Consider the following 19,541-nt stretch of genomic DNA (forward strand, 5'->3'; position numbering starts at 1 on the left):
CTATCTCGTGGAGAGGTACTTGGTGTACGTCTGCAAATCTCTATCTATCATCCGATTCATCATTTTGAAAATACCAAATAGGATGAAGGTAAATCTTTGATTAGACAGACTTTTTGAGCTTGGCCTCTTACAGAATTTTCATAGGCAAAAATATCTGCAAGCAAAAGTTCGTTTAAGACTCAAGGTTCTGGAAGTCCATTTATATTTTTAGTTATGCAACAAGTCAATAAGAGAGTAAAGAAGATTGTCCCAAGTAGGAGATTCTGTTCTCCTTGGTTAGGCTTTCATGCAAGACTATATGTTAGGAAAGAAAGAACTCTGCATTAATACAGTATTTTAAGACCTTTTTCACTGTTATGCCTCTGATAACCTCATCAAGGTGTCTCTAATTAATGGAAGTTCATAGGAGTAGAAGGAATATTTTTGTGAATACATTTCTCATGAATAGAACTATTATCACACTTCAAATCTAACATTCTAGGTCACATATTTTAATACAATCCAATACATAAGAATAAGTATGTCTCAAAGAAGCTCTTTCTTAGGACACCTATTGTAACAGTCAAACAATTTTATTTCAAATATGGCACCAATAAATTGACATTAAAAACACAAACCCAGGGCTTCAGGGATTACAGATTTGTGCATGCAACCAGTTAAAACCAAAACGAAGCAGGACATTCTTCAAATCAATCTTTTTCTTACAGTATGGAAGTTATTAAATTGGTTCACAAATGCACAGCACTCTTTGGAGAGGTATGCATGGGTTTTATGACTTACTCTACTTGTGGAAAGGTGTGATATTATCCTAGAATGCTGAATATTGTCACATCTTCAACCTATCAATTGCATTTCTAGAAGAAATTTTTAAAATGTTGCAAATTCATTCTTCTAGTAGTCAATATTCACCCAGAGAATAATGGGTAAAGACTTTCTGAAGCAGTCACACAATGGTATAAGTTATAACAGTGAAGATGACTATACAGCTACATCTAATGACTCATACAAAACAGTTATTTAATGATGAATGAAAAATTAAACTCCTAAAATTCTATATACAGTATACTAACTCACTCAATATTCAAAACCAGATAATGTTAAAAATACCCATATGTAAAATAGATAACCAGTTTTTAAGAAGTAAGGTAATTACACATTAAAAATTAACATCTTTTAGGTTGAGGAAAGGGATAAGATAGAAAAAAGATGTAATTGTTCATAAAATATTAGTTTTTAGGATTGGCTTTGAGTTTCAAAGTATTATATTGTTTAGGTATAAAAAATATAATAATATACAATAAAAGTGCAGTAGTTTGGAAAAGTTGAATCTACGGTTTACATTTTGTAGTTAGAACTGGTTTTTGTGCCTGCCTGCTGTCTTTGCTTTCTTTTATGTGGTCTCCAATTTTTACCGGATGTCTCAACTTATGGCAATATTATAGGCAGACGCTATGGTCTCTTTTTTCAGAAAATCTATTATGGATGAAAAAAATGACTTTTCTCAATAGCACAGAGAAATATTGAGTTTGCCTCGCATTTGCTATGAGGTTCCTCACCTGATCATTAGTCTTGGGGAAATGTGTTCTGATTGGCTAGGTGGAAATCATGTTCTCCTTCTTGGGACATGACACTCACAAACCATTTATACTAAGTATTCACAAAGTTGTGGTTTCTTAGCTGAAAATCAGGGTTCAGTTACTCAGGGAGAAACTGGATTTGTGTTAGGTGCAAACAGCCAGGGCCCCCGGAGACAGTTCTAACAATTTACCTTTAGCCATGGTTGTGGAAGACTGGGTGTATCAGCAAAGGGTTTGGAGTATGTGGTAAAATACCAGACTGTACTCCCATGCTTTAAGGGAAGCAGTCTTCCTCCTGGGGAGTACTGCATTCCATTTCCATTCCAGGGAAAACATCCCTCTTTGTTATGGAGACAACCTAACACTTTCAGTGTCTCATTTAACATCTCCCAGAGCTGCTCATTGGGCTACTTCAGTGAGTTCCATGAAGGGGAACCTTACAGGTGTATTTGTTGTGTCCCAGGATCGGATCTCAGTTGCACTAACTTCAAAATGAGTATATGCAGTGCAGTTTGGATAGAATCAGAAGAGATCCTTGCCTCATTTGCTATTTCAGTAATTTTATTTTCCTGAAAAAATAGTTTTAACCTGTTAGTCAAATTGTTTTTCAATTGGGTTTCATTTGGTTTATTCACTCCTTGCTAAATGATTGTTAATTAAATACTATGAATTGTGATTTCTGCAGCCATCTTATGCTACATTTGGTGGGGGAAAGGCTCAATAAGCATTTATAGTTTACAGAACTTGCTAAGGGTTTGAGGAATTAAAATTAATTTTTTAACCTGGTTTTTAATCATCATGTAAAGTTTTCTTGTTTTGAGATCTACCCGTCATTGACGACTTCAAGATTTGCATGTGTGTGTTTGAGACACATGTGCTCATGTGGTTCTTTCCTGAACTCCTTCCTGAGATTCTAGTTTGGCGGTTTCAGTGAGGCCGAAGTTTCCGTGTTGACTCATGATCCCTTGTGTGCAGTCCTTCAGCCACTTCAGGGCAGAACGTCTTTTAGATGACAAAGTATCCACACAATTTGTTCTGGGCTCAGTTTTCCAGTCTTGGTTTCCTATGAGTGACCCCACCCAATCTTGTCATTTAAAATATCAGTTTTAAATAATGCTTTTCAACCAAGTTTTGGAGCACTTATTTGGAAGTACTGCTTTTTGAAATATTCAGCTGTCTACAGAGCATTTTCACTTGTACATCATATTGCTTCCTGAATTCCAAATTCCTGTTTCTGCCTTAATATTAATTCTATGCCTCTGAACCTGAGATATTCTTACTCAGCCATGGGAAATATCTTCAGCATAATCACATTAAAAACTGCCTGGTTTTCAATTTAGATTACTGTAAAGAAAATAGGTGGAAAAAGGAAAAAAACCGACCATGACAGTCACTATTACAGATCTCAGTACTGAACTTGCTAAACATGTATTTTGGGGGATCTACTTAACGTCTATGAATTCACATTTCTCTTCTATGAAGTGCTACTTTGGAACTTGCTTCAAGAAATGGTAACATAAGTTAAAAGAGACCAGCAAATTAAGTAATATACACTAAATCTATTATATAAAATGTATTCAATAAGTATTTGATGAAGTAAAACAACTCCAATAAAGTACATTCCTTCAATATCTTTTCAGTAACATCAATTACCAAAATGAATGAAATGACTTTAGCAATAAGTTTTGAGATTTGGTGCTTGAATGCTACGCATATGAATTCTCAGACCACATATTATACATAAACCTGGGAATCCTTGGAAGGTTGTGGACTCTGAAGTCCAGATACCACCGTATCCCCTCTAGTTCATCCCTGCAAACATGTTAAGCTGTAATGCAGGAGCTGGAAAAGCTGGATTCCTAGCAGAGGCAGTGGCAGCTTCCAGCACTGAGTGGGAGCAGAGTTATTCCTTGGTGAGCCGATTCCCCTTTTACTGACGACTTTCACCTTTAACAATACTCAGTTGTGTTTCCTCTTTTCTGCCCACCTCTCAACTATCCATATACACTATTCCCACCACACTTCTGTGCCTGAGGCACCTACCACCTGCATACCCTTGTTTCTGTCTAGCTATTGAGTATGAAGAGAGTTGCTATTCTATTAGGCTAAATAGACAAGCCCAAAGTTAAATTTGTTATAAACATACAAGGTGTTTCTCATTAGCAGAATAAGGGAAACTTTAGGGAATAATACTTTTAAAGATGCTGATATTTTATGTCATTGTGGGTTGAAAGTTATCCCTAGATTGAAGAATTTTGGGGGGACATCGTATGGAGAAATTGCTTTCCAAAGGGAATGGACAGATGATGTTAATTTAGAATCCTCTGTCTGGTAAGTGTTGAATTATTTTTGCTTTTTGAGCTCAGAGTCATTATTACAAAATAATCTATAACATTTTTACACGTTTTTAATTGTATCATTCCTACACCTTGTGAGAAAGGTATAGGAAAAACAACAGCCCAGTGTTTTTAAAGTTTACTGTCAATGAAAGAAATAAATTGAGTGAAATATCATCATTAAGAGAAAAGCTATCTTTCTGAAATCAACAAGAACCAGGTATGGGAAAACCAACACCCTTGTGTAGACAGAGAAGAGTGCAGTCCATGTACTAGGCTCTGTCACACTTCTGGAAGTTGCAGCATGTAGAAAATTTCCCACATGCTTTCCATGTAATGAACCTGAAAATATATGTCCTTACCAAGAGTCATGGGAACCAGAAATTTACACAAGATTATGTCTGACTAATAACTAAAGAAATCACTAGAGGATAATCATTTTGCCAAGTTTTCTGGAGGAGGCCAGCTTTTCAATGTCCAAGGGACAAGTTTGTCTAGAATATTGTGTAACACAACGTAGAACTGTAGAACTGTTACTGCTCATATTTCTTAAATAGTAGCACAAGGAACATAATTTGTAATTGATCAACATTTGCAGTTTACATTGAAAAGATGCTTAGATTGAAAGAGTTAAAGATTGAAAAGATTTAGATTGAAGCTGATATTAGTCCCTATTAACCTTCTTAAATGTGTCATCTTGTCTACCTTACTCTTCCATCATGCTATGTTCTGTGTCCAGTAAGATTTAGAAAGAGGAATAAATATTAATTTTCTGACAGTTAAGGCCACTAGATATACAAGGCATAGGATGGCATTGAATTTGATGATTACCTATGGTCCTCAGAAGGGCAAGTATTTAACAGACAGCCAGAATCAGGAGGCTGAGCTATACATCAAGGTGCTAAAGAGACTAGTTTTACTTTTTAATCTGGGCTTGAAATACTTTAGCAAGATTGTTTGCTTTTGTACAGAGAAGGCTAAACTCTGCATAGAAATGAGGGGAGTGTAGGGATTCTTTGAAAGGATAGACACATTGAATGTATCTACATTAGAGACTGCATCCTTCAGGAAAGTCCTGAAGGAGCGCTGCTGCTCACTCTGGCCTCTGGAACATGACTTAGAAGCAGAGAAAGGTCCTCTGATGTTCTGTGTCCTCCCCAATCGTTTTCTGAGTTTCTGTTTTAGTTAATACATGTTTGTGGTCCATGCTAGTTCCTGCCATCTTGGGGGAACTGACACACATATGCATCACACCTTCATCATTTCTGCACCACATTCCCTTCCCATCACCCTCTATCCCAGAACCCACTTCCCATATCCACACAGTCTGTCTCCCTGTTCCTTTAATCTATATTTTATTTGCTCTTTAAATTATTTATAAGTTGGAATTTTCTTATAGGAGAAACCATGCAGTATTTAAGGTTGGCTGTCTGACTAATTTCACTGAACATTGTGGTCTCATTCCACACCCATTTTCCTACACATGGCTGAACTACATCCTCCTTCACAGCTGAAGTGCACTGCATTGTTCATACACAGCACATTTTCTTTATCTGTACGCCTGCTGATGGACCTATAGGTCACATCCTTATTTAGCTACTACGAGTTGTGCTACTATGTAGTAGATTGATAACTGGTGGTCAACTTATAATGCCCAACTGAACTGAGTGAGTGTGGTAGGCCCACCTGAGGACTGTTGCCAGCAGCATAAGAGGCAGACCTGGAGAAGAAGAAGCAGGCTGTTGGGAGCTGAGAGAGGCTGTTGGGAGCTGGTAGAAACTGTGGGGAGCTCGTCATGCTGGTGTTCCTGGTGAACTTGGCTGTTTACATCCTCTGAGGAGCTTGGGACCTTGTTGGCACTGGGAATGGCTTCCGTTCACTTTAGGGGAGCTCTGATCCTCACTTTGAGCATCACTTCCTGGCTCTGGTGAGGAAGGTGGTGTGCTGCTGGTCTCCAGGAAAGGCTTGCTGCTTTGGCTTCCCTGATGGGAACTCAGCCATCTTCATCATCTGAAGACCTTTCTGTTGCTGAGGATGGCCGTGGTGCCTTTTGGGGGAGCTCTGGTTCTTCTGAGCATCACTCCCTGACTCCAGTGTAGATCCCTCAGCCTGCTAGCACAGGTCCTTCATCCCGCTGGCACAGACTTTGTAGATTCCAGCACTGACCTTTGGGCCTTCCCAACAGATGCGTGAAACAGGTCTGCATGAGACATTGTCATGGGCTCTAGGCTTCCAGGCGGACTAGTGGGAGGCATTATTATGAGCTCTAGGTTTTCAGCTGGACTCATGTAGGACATTGTCACGGAATCCAGGCCCTCAGCTGGATTCCTTGGTCTTAGTGTGTGGACAGATTTCCTGCACTCGTTCATATATCATTCTTTGGGTGACTATTATAAATAATCATATAAAGTATATGTCCTGTATTATATTGTTCCTCTTGCAAAAATAACCCCCAAACCAACACATACTATAGACACAAGTATGTGAGGGTCATTGCAGTAGGATGTTTTCAAATCTTTTGGGAAGATAACCAGAAGAGGTAGAGCTGGGTGGAATGGAATTTCCCTTTTCAGATTTTGGAGGACTCTGCATACTGATTTCCATAATGATTTCACTCATTTACATTCCATCTAACAGTAAAGAGGAGTCTTTTTGTCCCTACAATCTTGCCTGCACTTGCCTTTTTGGGATTTGGTGACAGTCATTCTTGCTGGAGTCAGATGAATTTCTGCCTTGTTTTGATCTGCATTTTGCTGATGTGAAAGATGCACAGTTTTTCATGTACTTATTGGCTATTTGTGCATTTGAGAAGTACCGATCAATTTCAATTGCCCATTTTGTTTGGGTATTTTATTTGGGAGGAGTCTAATTTTTGTTTTAGTTCTTTTTATATTCTAGATATTAGTCCCTGGAGGAGTAGCTGGCATTTTTTACACTTGTATAAGTTGTCTCTGTACTCTGTTGGTATTTTCGGTTGATGTGCAGAAGCTTTTTAATTCAATATCACCTTGTTACAGTTTAGATCTATTTTTTATTAGTAGATGTTTGTGACATCTAATGAGTACATTCGTTTTGGACATATATATATATCCAATTAGTGCATATACATGTTTTATCTTAATCCTCCTTTTCCCCTTCTTCTTGTATCCTTTCATTCTTAAAAGACAAATGATAGGGACTGGGAAGGTACAATTTCTAAGTAAAGATGTATACATATATATTATATAAACATAGTTTTGAGTGTTGATGGTGTATGTAGTTATATCATGTAACAAAGCAATCAAATATATCTTAAATGTTCAGTGATATAGGTATACATGTTCACAAACTATGGCCTGAGTGTTTATGAATATGAAATGTAGCTAATACTGAAATAGATCCATACTTTTTAACTTCAAATTCCTACAATTGGCAACATTAATTAGAATCTCTAGAGTTAAGAAGGGCTTGTATTTGAAAAGTGCTACAGGGAAGAATCATATTCACAAGCATATTTGAGGCTAATAATAACACAAAGAAGTTGTCAATACACTGAGAAATAAGTGCTGGCTAACATTGAAAGATAGAGACAAAATATCTCTGCTAAAAATATTTAATTTGCCTGGAATTTTCCAACACTTCTCAGAGGACACCATAAATTAATTTCTTTATTCTTTGCAGATAACCCTTTCTGAGTCCTCCCTCTGCTCCTTCATGAAACCATGCATCTGAACAGTAATGTGACTGAGTTCATTCTGCTTGGGCTGACAGAAGATCCTGTCCGGAAGAAAATAGTTTTCATCATTTTTTTGCTTGTCTATCTGGGGACATTGTGGGGTAACTTGCTGATTATTACTACCATCAGGACCAGTCGGGCTCTTCAGAGCCCAATGTACTTCTTCCTTTTCTATTTATCCTTGTCTGATACCTGCCTATCTACTTCCATAGCTCCTAGAATTATTGTAGATTGCCTTTCGAAGAAGAGCATAATTTCTTTCAGCGAGTGCATAATCCAAGTCTTTACAGCCCATTTCTTTGGCTGCCTGGGGATCTTCATCCTGATCCTCATGGCTGTGGACCGCTACGTGGCCATCTGTAAGCCCCTGCACTACACGACCGTCATGAACCGCAGGGTGTGTGGAGTGTTGGTGGCCGTGGCCTGGGTGGGATCTTGTGTGCATTCTTTAGTTCAGATTTTTTTGGCCCTGAGCCTGCCTTTCTGTGGTCCCAATGTGATTGATCACTATTTCTGTGACTTGGAGCCACTGTTGGAACTTGCCTGTGCAGACACTTATGTGGTCAACCTGCTCCTGGTGTCCAACAGTGGGGCCATTTGTTTAGTGAGCTTTGTCCTGCTGATGGTCTCCTATGTCGTGATCCTGCACTCGCTCAGAAACCACAGTGCTGAAGGGAGGAGAAAAGCCCTCTCCACCTGCGTCTCCCACATCATTGTGGTCTTCCTGTTGTTTGTACCTTGTATATTTATTTACACGCGCCCTGCTACCACCTTCCCTGTAGACAAGATGGTAGCTGTATTTTACACTGTTGGGACACCTTTGCTCAACCCTCTGATTTACACACTGAGGAATGCAGAAGTGAAAAATGCCATGAGCAGGTTGTGGAGCAAGAAGTCGATCTCAAGTGTCCTGCAATGAGAGGAGGTTTCCAAGCCCTCTTCATCATCTGAATTTACCTCGGAGAAGGCAATAGAGAATATCATCCTTTCATTGTTGGTCAGATGTCATAGTCCTGAGGGCTAGAAACTTCTGTCCCATTGTCCTTTATCATGGTTTTCTTTTTGACTCTGTACAAAGCACTAGATTTAAGTAGTTATGGAAGCTTCTGGTTGTATATATACTTTGGGCTATTTCTCTTTTGACTCTGGGTTATACTCTGAAAACTCACTTTGTGTTCACCTAGATTCTTCCAGAGCAGTAATGGAATATGGAGAGAAAGCTTCACTCTTCTGAAAGTTGCCTTGATCTTATTTACTGTGGCTGTAGTCATATAATTCTTCTGGTAAAACTTACTTTTTATTCCTAATTTGACCCCCTTTAAGTTTGGGGGTATTATTAGTTTCTCTTGAATCACATTTAATTTTTCTTTTTTTAACAGAGGGCTAATGACATGAACAATAGCACACATATCTCATATTAAGGTAGAGATTATTATGTGCCCTAGTGATAAGGAGTATAGTCACTAGGCCACGGGGAATCTGAAAATACTAACAGACTAAACAAAGAATGCGATAATTAGAGAAATGATTTTTGAGTACTGTGATCCCCTACTTTCCATAACAGTTCAGCTCTGACTTATAAAATTAAAGTTCTTTTCTTGCCCAAATTCACTTTCTTATATCTTTCAGAGCTCTGTGTTCATCTGTTAGTGCTTAATTTCAAGTCCAGTATTACCTACATAATCCTAGAAGTTTCACTTGTGATCCCAAGAAACTAGATATTGTGTTTCTCTGTAATATTTTTTTGTGAAGTTCTCTCCAGATACTCTGGTTAATAAAGATCTTCTTTCTACTTATTACTAAAAATGAATAGTATTTAGTTGTTTCATTTCTTGCATATTGTAAAAATAACAGGTGTTTTGGAGATAATAAATCAGGCCATAGAGTTCAGCCTGCCTCAGTTACAGTAGTTATTAAAAACAGAGAAATTTTTCTTTAAAAAATCTGACTGAAAATGAAGAGCCCTTGGAGAATCAAGGAAAAACTAGAGGCATTAGTCACTCAAGATTCTGGAAAGCTAGATTTGCATCATCTGTAGTAACCTCTGAGCTTGGATGTGATTCATCATTTTCTTATTAATATTTACTTTCTCTTTAGTGTTTATCTCCACTTGTTCAAAACATGTCCTTTGCCATGGCTTCAGGGCGTCAGATTCTCTCTCATGTCCCACAAGCTACTCCTTCCTCCAGACGGTCAGGTTCTGTTTACAGAATTCCAGAGAAGAAACCTGAATAGATCTGTTCTTGAATTGAGCAGAGTAAGTGTAAGAGACCTCCAATCTATCCCCCCCAATTTCCTTTCCTCCCTGTCACTACTCCCCTCTCTCTCTAAGTCCCATTTCTCCATTTTTATTCTTGTTGATATTATTAAATTTAGCTCATGTTTGTATCCTACAGTGTTTACATTCACTGAGTACCTAGGTTAGGTGCCATCCCAGGTACAATCTACTGTGATTCGACAGGAAGCAGGAAAAGGCCAGTGGGACCCCAAATTTGGGAATCTCTGACATTTATCCATCATGGAGTTTTTTTTTAATTTTAAAGAATAAAAGAAGGAAAACATATTAACAGATAGACATCCATTTACAAAGTAGCATAAGAACAATACAAACAAAACAGAGTTACAGACAAAGTTGTAGGAAATTAACCATGGTTGTTGTATTACTTATTGATATCTTCAAAGTGGTTTCTCAGGAAAACAAAGACATACAAGATTGATCAAACAAGTAATCATTAACTGTTTCTTTCTGCAGATCAATAGAAGACAGTAAGTAGTACAATTATGTTAGCTATCCCGTATATACACACTTACATAATTTCCCCTTTTTTCCCCTTCTCTTTTCCTACACCCCAGTTGCCCCATCATAGACTTTTAATAGGTAAGCATCTTGAAGAAAATGATGCAGTTTACTAACTAATCAAAAAAATGTGATACCTATATATAATAGAATAGTACTCAGCTATAAATAAGGGTAAATTTGAGACATTTGGAGGAAAATGCCTACCCTAAAAAAATATAATGTTGAGTGAAATAAACCAAGACACACAAGCTTAAATACCGAATGGTATTTCTCATTTGAGTGAGGCAAAGTACAAGGATTTAGCTATTACATACTGTGCTGACTATGCTGCTGTTAACATTGGTATGCATATATCATTGTAGTATGATATCTTAAGTTCTTTAGGGGACCCAGTCTTATTTATGCTCAGGCTTCAGGTTTTAGGACCAGATCAAATGCAAGACAACAGCACCAGAGGAACTTTGGAGGGCATTTAGCTGTATTATACGAGCGGGCTGGGGAACCCTGAGGTTCAGATCAGCAGCCCCATTTTGAGGTTACAAATCACTTATACAGGTTTTCAGAAGGAAGTACAAGCATTTTCTAGTGGATTACACATGTCTTTGTCATTAATTGCTGGGCAGAATTTATGCTTACAGAAACTAATAATGTTACTACCATATAATATAGGGGAAGAATCAGTTATTGTCTGAGACTTGGCAGAGCTGTCCTTGAGGCGATAACTCTGGGACTTGAAAGTAAGCAAAACATCACTGTCTGGCTAAGTTGCACTTATCTTGCAGCTGGCTGTGGGAGGGTCAGGGTTTGTTAAGTTTTGTAGCTCTCTAGTTACAAGAACTAAATGTACTGTCCAGTCTCATCTTTGAATAGTGTTAAAAATATATTAGTGTTAGAGATATAGGATTAAAATTTTCATTACATTTAAAATAGCCTCTACACTCAGAGAGAGAAAACGTTGCCTTTCCAAAGAGGTATCAGGTAATCATACTAGTGATTTAAGCTAGTTTCTTTAATGTTTTCTCTTTTTTGCGTGAATTGGAAAATGGAAAGCATCTTGAATTTTCCAGTGATAGGAAAGAGTGAGTATGATATACATTTAAATAAATCAGGGCTTGCTATGTTCATAACTTTTCCTGATACTGCTTTTGCAAATCAAGTCTTTTTCTCATGTACTTTCTATTCTGACAAGGTCTTGTCAGCATTTTAATTTACTGTTAAGTGCAGGTGACACGTATCTTGGCACTGTCTGATTGTGTCTTTTAATAAAAAGTCTTGATTTAGTTCCTGATGTTTGTATGCTCTATTTTACCAGCACATTGTGTTTGACACATTTGACTTACTTTTTTGTGTGCCCAGAGAGGCAAAAAAAAAATTTCTTTCCTTCAAACAACCTTCAGTTATTTTAAAGAAACCTGGAAAAGAATTTCTGTTGCATTTAACCTAGTGTTCTTTGCAGTTCCTGTAGTAGTTTCACATTTCTGTTGTTGCATAAGAAGTTATCACAACAGTATTAGCACAAAACATCCAAGTTTCCTTAGATATCATTTACTTCATGCTTGAGATTGTGGTCTGAATGCTCTGTCTTTTAATAATTTTCAAGTTCTCAGTACAGAGTTTCCTGGCAAACTGCTTTACCATAGGGCTACTTGTCAGGAGGCTGAGTGTACCTGGACAGTTCTTTCACCGGCCAGCCAAAGTCAATGGTTTGCTGAGATGAGGTCTTATCTGGAGGTTGGGCGAATTCCTTCTAAATTCATTCAAGTTGTTCCTTGGGACTGTAGGAAGGAGGCTCAGACTTCCTAGCTGCAGCGAGCTGGAGACCACTCTCAGCTCCTATGGCAATCACCAGTGACTCCTCCATACTAAAAGACAGAAACAGTGCCCTGAATCCTTGTACCTGGAATTGGTCTGCCTTACTTTTCTGTCACCAGTCAGGGAAAAACTATCGGTTTTCAGAAAGGGCATGTAATTAGATAATGCATAATAATATTTTTTAAAGTCGACTGATTAGTAATCTTAATTACATTCTTAAGTCCCTTTTGGCGTGTAACCTACCATGGGGTGGTATGATATTTGCAGTCCAGGGGTTAGAGCAGGAAATCCTGGTGGACAGGCATTTTAGGATTATTTGTACCCCAGGGGTAAAGGAGTTTTGAAAAGTTATAAATTTAAGAGAAGCACTGGAAGGTATAACTCCATTTCTTTTTTTTTATTTTTAAAATAAAAGGGGAAAACATTAACAGACAGACAATATTTTACAATATATCAAAAGAACAGTACATACAATATGGAGTTACAAACAAAGTGGTAGGGAATTACCAATGGTTGTTGTATTACATATTAATATCTTCAAAGTGGCTTCTCATGAAAACAGATATAGAAATGCAATACTGATCAACCAAAGACTCATTGACAGTTTCTTTCAGCATAGAAATAGAAGACAGAAGAACAACCATGTTAACTATCCTGTATATACATACATACAAAATTTCTCCTTCTTTCCCTTCTCTTTTCCCACATCCCAGTTGCCCTTTACTCTTCAGCGGTTTCCTGTCATTTCACAGTGTCTCTCATACCTCTGAGTTTAAATTAACTCTTTCAGATTTTACACTAGTGAAACAATGCGGTGCTTGCACATATTTGTTTGATTTATTCCACTTATGAGTATGGTCTCTAGTTGTGACCATTTGCCTATAAAAGCCTTGAGTTTATCTTTCTTTACAGCTGAGTAATATTCCATTATATAAAAGTACCACAATTTCCTTATCCAATCCTCGGTGTATGGACATTTGGGTTGCTTCCACATTTTAGCAATTACAAATTGTGCTGCTATGAACATAGGTGCACATCTATCACTGTGATATGATGTTTTCACATCTTCTGGGAAAATACCCAGCTAAAATAAGGATCATTTTCTAGAGGTTATGCTACCTTTGAATCCACTACCCAAAATGACATCCATGAGAAAAATATGACACTTTTCTAGGCATGAAAAAGAATCTTGGGGGAAATAAAAGTGGCATTTTATCCGGTACTGGGAACCGAACTCACGACCTTGCACTTGCCAGGCAGGCGCTTTGCCGCTGAGCTAAATCCCCAGCCCAAAAGTGGCATTTTATATCGATGTAAACAATTCCAAATAAAGAAGTAATCCTCATCAAGTATCTTACATAACCAATTGAGTTATGAAAGATTATCTACATGCGTGAACATGAAATTCCATGGATAAGGGCTAAAAATCTGAAATTTCAATTTCAGCTTTGCATAGTGAGCTGTTTTTTTTTTTTTTGTCCACTTAGAAATCATTGGCTTCACTCTTGAGACTGGGACCCAAATACCTGGTTTTTAAAACATTTTCAGTAGCATAATTTTCCTACTTTCCCAACAAATTGTCAGGTTTTTATGATATTCATAATATTATAGAAATAACAAAAATCTTTAATAGCCTCCTTATTGTATATGGCAAAGTGCATATTCCCTTTGTACTTGCAGATGAAGACCTTGGATTCTTTACACGACTGACCCTAGTTAGTTCATGGTGAACCCAGCATTCAATCTGAGACACTCATCCTACCTATACCTGAGGCGAGAAACTCCTCCCTCCACATCTAGTAAAATCATCTCATGTAAGACTTCCTTTTCTTCTTCTAAGTACTTCATGTGTCTTCCTAATTTATCAACCATCTTCCTGTAGCTGTGCATTCACACACAAAATCTGTATCTTGAAAATAATCATTCCTCCTTGTAATGTTTCTGATAGCAAAATTGGAAGATAAAATTGGGCAGTCCAACCCAACTATAAGAAGTTCAAGGACAATTCAAAAGTTAAATCTTTAATTGTATGTTAGTTTGCTATCATCAAATAATTAAAATTATGATGATCATCTTAGGAGTTTTATTGTTTTTTACATTAAAGAGAGAAACCTAACAAAACAACAACAATGAAGACAAAATAAAAAACAACATAAAAACTGCACAAATGATACATGAGCTCAAAACAAAATGATAGGAATTCACAATGGTGGCTACATTACATACTGTTATCTTCAATGAAGTTGCTCAGTCCACCAGATGCAAGAAGGCAAGACTGATCAAACAATCAAAGACCATAACAAGTAACGAAAAACAAACACTGGTTAAATTTATACTATGAAGGGAGTAGAAAATACATAGTTACATAGGTAAGTTAAGTAGATAATATGTAATGTAAATCTTTATTACTGAGGAATGATATTTGAGAGTCCTAGTCCTACATTATTCAAAATTTAAATGGACCTTGGAAATATTCAACATGTTATTTCATTATCATATTTAACATTAGAAATTCATAAATACTTCTTGTGTTCCAACTATGTACAATGTGGGGCTGTACCATTCACAGTCTTTGTGGGATTAGGGCAATAAGTACACCTAATCTACTAGTTACTAGCTGCCTGACTTTGTCAGATAGCTCCTTATGTTTCCTGGGAAATATTAATAGTACCTTATCATGCATTAAATTAAAAAGAAACATTTCAAGCTACTTAGTATATGTTGAATACATTGTAATGAATATTTAAAATTATCACTAGTACTGTAGCCATCAAACAATTTAATTATTAGATAAAATGCAAAAAAGTATAAATCCTAAATTCACTTAGTCTCTTGCTGAATAGCAATAGCCTTTTGAGAGTATAAAATAAGACCTATATTGTTAAAACATACAAACAACCAAACAAAACCCTCCAAAAATAGTCTTTGAAATGAATATTAAGCGATCTGGGAAATTAGGTCTTGGAAACTCGATGGGAGGATGTGGGGTGTGAAATGAGATTGAAGGAAAGGTAATAGAGGGAGGAAAAGTCTTTTGGAAAAGGAGCACTTAAATTTGACCTTGTTTATCTTTAAGAAAAAAAAATCAACCATGATAGAAGCACAGAAAGATTTTATACACATAGAATAAATGAATAAGGGTTTATTTCTCATTAGAAAGTAATGACTCCTGTCACTGACCGTAAAACCTATTCTTGGTATTTACCATCACATATCTAAAACAATGAAACATAATTTAGAAAGCTTCCTTGAAAAGACAGACAGTAGCTAGTTCAAATCACGAGAGTGTAATTTTGATAGATATGTCCACGCAATGCCGCAGGGATTGTCATTGTGCGGCCCCCAGCTCCCTGCGGTGTCTTTACAGCCCCCTTGAAGTCCCTGTGCAGCTTCTCCAGGAGCTGGAGACCCCGTGCTTTGAGGGCGCGGGACGCAGCCAGTGGTTCCTGCAGAAGCCAATCCCACAGAGCAGAGAAAGCGACAGGAGAAAAAGGGTCAAAGGCATCCCACACTTCCCTTGCAGTTTGGTGAGGCCGCTCTCACTTTCCTTCTGAGTACACATGAACCGGGTTTTCATGAACTCAAGAAATAGATCCCACTTCAAGTGCTGACTGACATGAAGTAAACCAAACGTGTGAGTTGTTCTTTTTGACATCCTTTTCTCTCTTTTACATTTTTTACATGCCTGAGTCTATGTAAAAGTCACCATTTTAAATAATTATAGAATCAGCTCTTCTTTTTTCTTGTTTTCCAAGGAAATTGGTAACTATGAATATGTATTTTAAAAATATAGCTTGTTGATAATTACTTTGTGTAATCTTTAAATTCTTTCAACTGATGTCACAATTTGTGGGCATAAAAATAATGAAGATGTGTTATGTACATGTCCCCCCTCAGCATGGTGAATATAATTAGAAATGACAAATATGTACTAAAAATAAATGAAGTTTACCGGGCAACTTTAAGAAATCTATTCAAACAATAAGAATACTCTATTTTAGTCCTAGTTTCAAATTTGGGACTGGTAGAAGCTAAGAGATGCTTTGAAATGTTTTTGCTCTGTTTTAGATGAAAAAGTAACATTAAGAATCATACACATTTGAAAATTTTACCAAAAACACAAGGTAAGCATTACATAGAATAAAAATAGGAAGAGATTCTGTGTATGACAGGAAACATGATCCTTGTGTTTCTGTGTGGCTTATTTCACTTAAAATGTAAGTACAATGAGAATCTTTTTGAATGCATTGCCTACAGGAGAGCCATCCCTTTATAATTTAAATGTGGAACAGGTTAGCAAGACAATGATACTGACCCCTTTCTCTTTTTATTCTTTCTGAACACCTCTGTAATAATAGAAATTTATAACAGCACTTTCACAAGCACCAACACACATACATATAGACACACACATACACACTCAGATTTTTTCCCAACCAAATCACACTAATGACAGTGGTTGGATTTAATTTAAATTATTTTAGATGACATTAGCTTAAGTCTAGAGCTTCAGTGTTAAAATTAAATAAGAAATTGAATTCAAGTGCACTATTAGGGTCCTCTTACTAATAGGGTAAGAGAATGGAGATTAGTTAGGGATTTTGATTATTAATTGATAATTTAGTAGAACATTTGTCTTAAAAAGAATCCATCTTGCTGGAAGATTCCACAATGCCCCCCACCCCTTTGTAGAACTGAAGGTGAGAATTCTAGGCAAGGCAGTTGGAATTGTAGGCAAGTTCTACCACTGAGTCACATACCAAGTCCTTCCTTTCTTTAATTCTTAAGAGAAAACAGAAGCCCAGAGAACTTGGAGGGTTTTCCCAAATCACCTAACAAGTGTGACAGCTAAAACTAGGTGTCTATTTCCTGCCATACTGCAGACAAGGCTTCGCAACAACCCATGACGTTCGCATTGAATATAGTATTTTTGAAAAAAATTCACTAGCCACAATTGAAATTCATGTTACAAAATTGCATGCAGTGTTTTTGAAAAAAATCATTAACCATAATTGAAATTTATATTATAAAAAGAATGGCTACTTATTTAGCATAAGTAACACACCCCACAAAACTGCTAAATTATCTAAATATAATGTGGAGATAAAATGGTTATTTTCTTGAAATCCCCAGAAAAGTAGCCCCAGTTATAAAAGAGAGGTTAGTATCAGATTGGAAATCTTAACTAATTGCCTATATTGATTTCAGTTTTTCTGTGAAATGTGACAGTAGTTTATTGGGGATTTTCACTACAGAGTAGTTGTAAAATAGTTCATAACTTTTGTAGAAATCTATATTTGGTAGCACACTGAACTCATTTAAAAAATTGGTCCCTCAAGCCTCCCTTTACTCACAGATCATTTAGAAAAATATCAGATTATCCCTTTTAACATTAAAAACAAAAGATTTAAGTTTTAGTTAATTTTTTCAATGCATTAGATATAAATATCTACAGTTAACTGTTTTTGTTGTTTTTTGTTTTTTTGAGGCAGGGTCTCGTGTACAATTCAGGCTTATCTTGAACTCACTGTGTAGCCCAGGCTGGTCTCGAACTCACAATGCTGGGATTAAAGTTGTGTGCCACCATAGCTGGCTACATAGGTAGCTGTTTTATATGGCTATTTTTATTTGAATTTCACAAGAATCCTATAGATGCTATTATCAATGTTTTACACGCTCAAAAACCTAGGTTCAGGGTGTTTTCTAGTTTGCCTAAAGTTACTCTAAAAGTAAGAGGTGAGCCACATATTAGAAGCCATTTGGTCAAACACAAGCAGCATGTTCATCCACCATAACCATCTGCCTGCCTTGAGAATACCGCTACAGATTATGTTTTAAGAGGTAAAGATAAATCTCATTAACAAAGAATTTCTGTGAGGCTAAGAAAACCAGGATGATCACAGAAATCAGAAGTTGAATATTTTTTCTCTTTTTTTCTTCTTTAGAGGTTTTTGGGAGGAAGGGTCAATATTGGTGTTTGGATTGTCCCAGTGTAGATTTTATTACTGACCTTGTTGCAGGAAAGATGGTATAATGATGATGACATCTCTCCTCTGTGCACACATATCAGAGGCTTTTAACATGAGCCATCAATGTTGCATATTATATGTAAGACACAGATTTTATTCAAGTTCTATTAAGAATTTAAAAATATAATGAGAGTTTACTGTTCCTTACATGAAAGCAAATCCAGATGCAGATGTACAAAGAGAAGCAGATACTGATATTAATGCAGATATAAATATTTTCCTTGTTTCCCCTATATGAAATATTTCATGTAGGTGTGGGGAACAGAATTCTGTCTTCCTAGTTATTTTGAGGCTTTCTATGGCAGTTCATGTAATATAATGCTTAGAGAATAGCATGTATGTGTGTGCTTACTTAAGTTACCCAAGAAACAATGTCAGGAACAAGTTATATAAAAGTTTACTGAACTCTAATCAGGGTTTTGGTTGTATTTTATGTTAAAATTTCCTACATTAGATTATATATTTTTCTTATTCCATATTAAAATGAAAGAGTTGAATTTTTAAAGAAACAATGTTTAAATATTCTATTTAACAAAGAAAAATATTGTATTGTGATCATAATCCTCTTTGGCTATCACCCCCTTTATTTCTGTAGTGTGATTATTTCCTTCCACACCTTCTCCTGTTCATCTCTAAGCACACAGGTACTCATACTTGGTATTCTGGGGGTTTGAGTTTTTAAATACACCATCATATTTTGATCATTTTGTGTACATTATTATGGTTTCTGCCAGTGATATATCTTATGGCTTTATTCCTTTTGGTTGTACTAAATAGATGCATTTACTTAAGCTTCTGTTTAGAATTCCGTAATAAGAACATATCATACTTTATTCCCATTCTTTCTTGTCAGGTATTTTAAGTCTTTTTCCATTATTTTCTTCAGATTTAGTTTTCTAATGCGAACATGGCTGATGTGAATACTATTGTGAATGCTTTATGGGGTGTTTTCCCTAGGCCTAATGCTTATTCTTTAAGAGTATCCTCAAATTTTATATGGACATGATTATTACTTTTGTTTTCACAAGGCTAAAGAGTGAGCCTCTTTGTTTAATTTGTATCTTCCTGATGGAAAAGTATTGGAGAATTTTTATTTGTGCTATTAACCTGTTGTAATTTTTTCTTTGTACATTGCTTATGTAAGGGCTTTGCTCTTCTTTGAAAATAGGTGACATAGGGGCTGGGGATTTAGCTCAGTGGCAAAGCGCCTGCCTGGCAAGCGCAAGGTCATGAGTTCGGTTCCCGGTACCGGAGAAAAACCAAAAAAAAAAA

At 36.5% G+C, this 19,541-nt stretch overlaps 1 protein-coding gene across 4 annotated transcripts in view; it reads left to right on the top strand.

Moving 5' to 3' along the window:
* The window catches only part of LOC102026247 (olfactory receptor 4C16-like), a 21,471-nt gene continuing 1,930 nt past the window's right edge, over positions 1-19,541 (top strand). Inside the window, exons 1-3 of one of the 4 annotated variants that reach the window (XR_001231674.1) lie at positions 1-88; positions 13,921-14,054; positions 16,309-16,364. Coding sequence is in view for 1 of the 4 variants with exons in the window: in XM_005408186.2 (XP_005408243.1) it covers positions 7,615-8,547 (933 nt within the window). In the remaining 3 variants the exon portion in view is untranslated. Of the gene's footprint in view, positions 89-7,573; positions 8,576-13,920; positions 14,055-16,308; positions 16,365-19,541 lie in introns of those variants that run through there. The other 3 variants (XR_001231675.1, XM_005408186.2, XR_001231673.1) reach the window with 3 other exon arrangements.

The sequence above is a fragment of the Chinchilla lanigera genome, unplaced genomic scaffold (genome assembly GCF_000276665.1).
Source record: "Chinchilla lanigera isolate Chin_1 unplaced genomic scaffold, ChiLan1.0 scaffold00110, whole genome shotgun sequence".
NCBI classification, from domain to species: domain Eukaryota; kingdom Metazoa; phylum Chordata; class Mammalia; order Rodentia; family Chinchillidae; genus Chinchilla; species Chinchilla lanigera.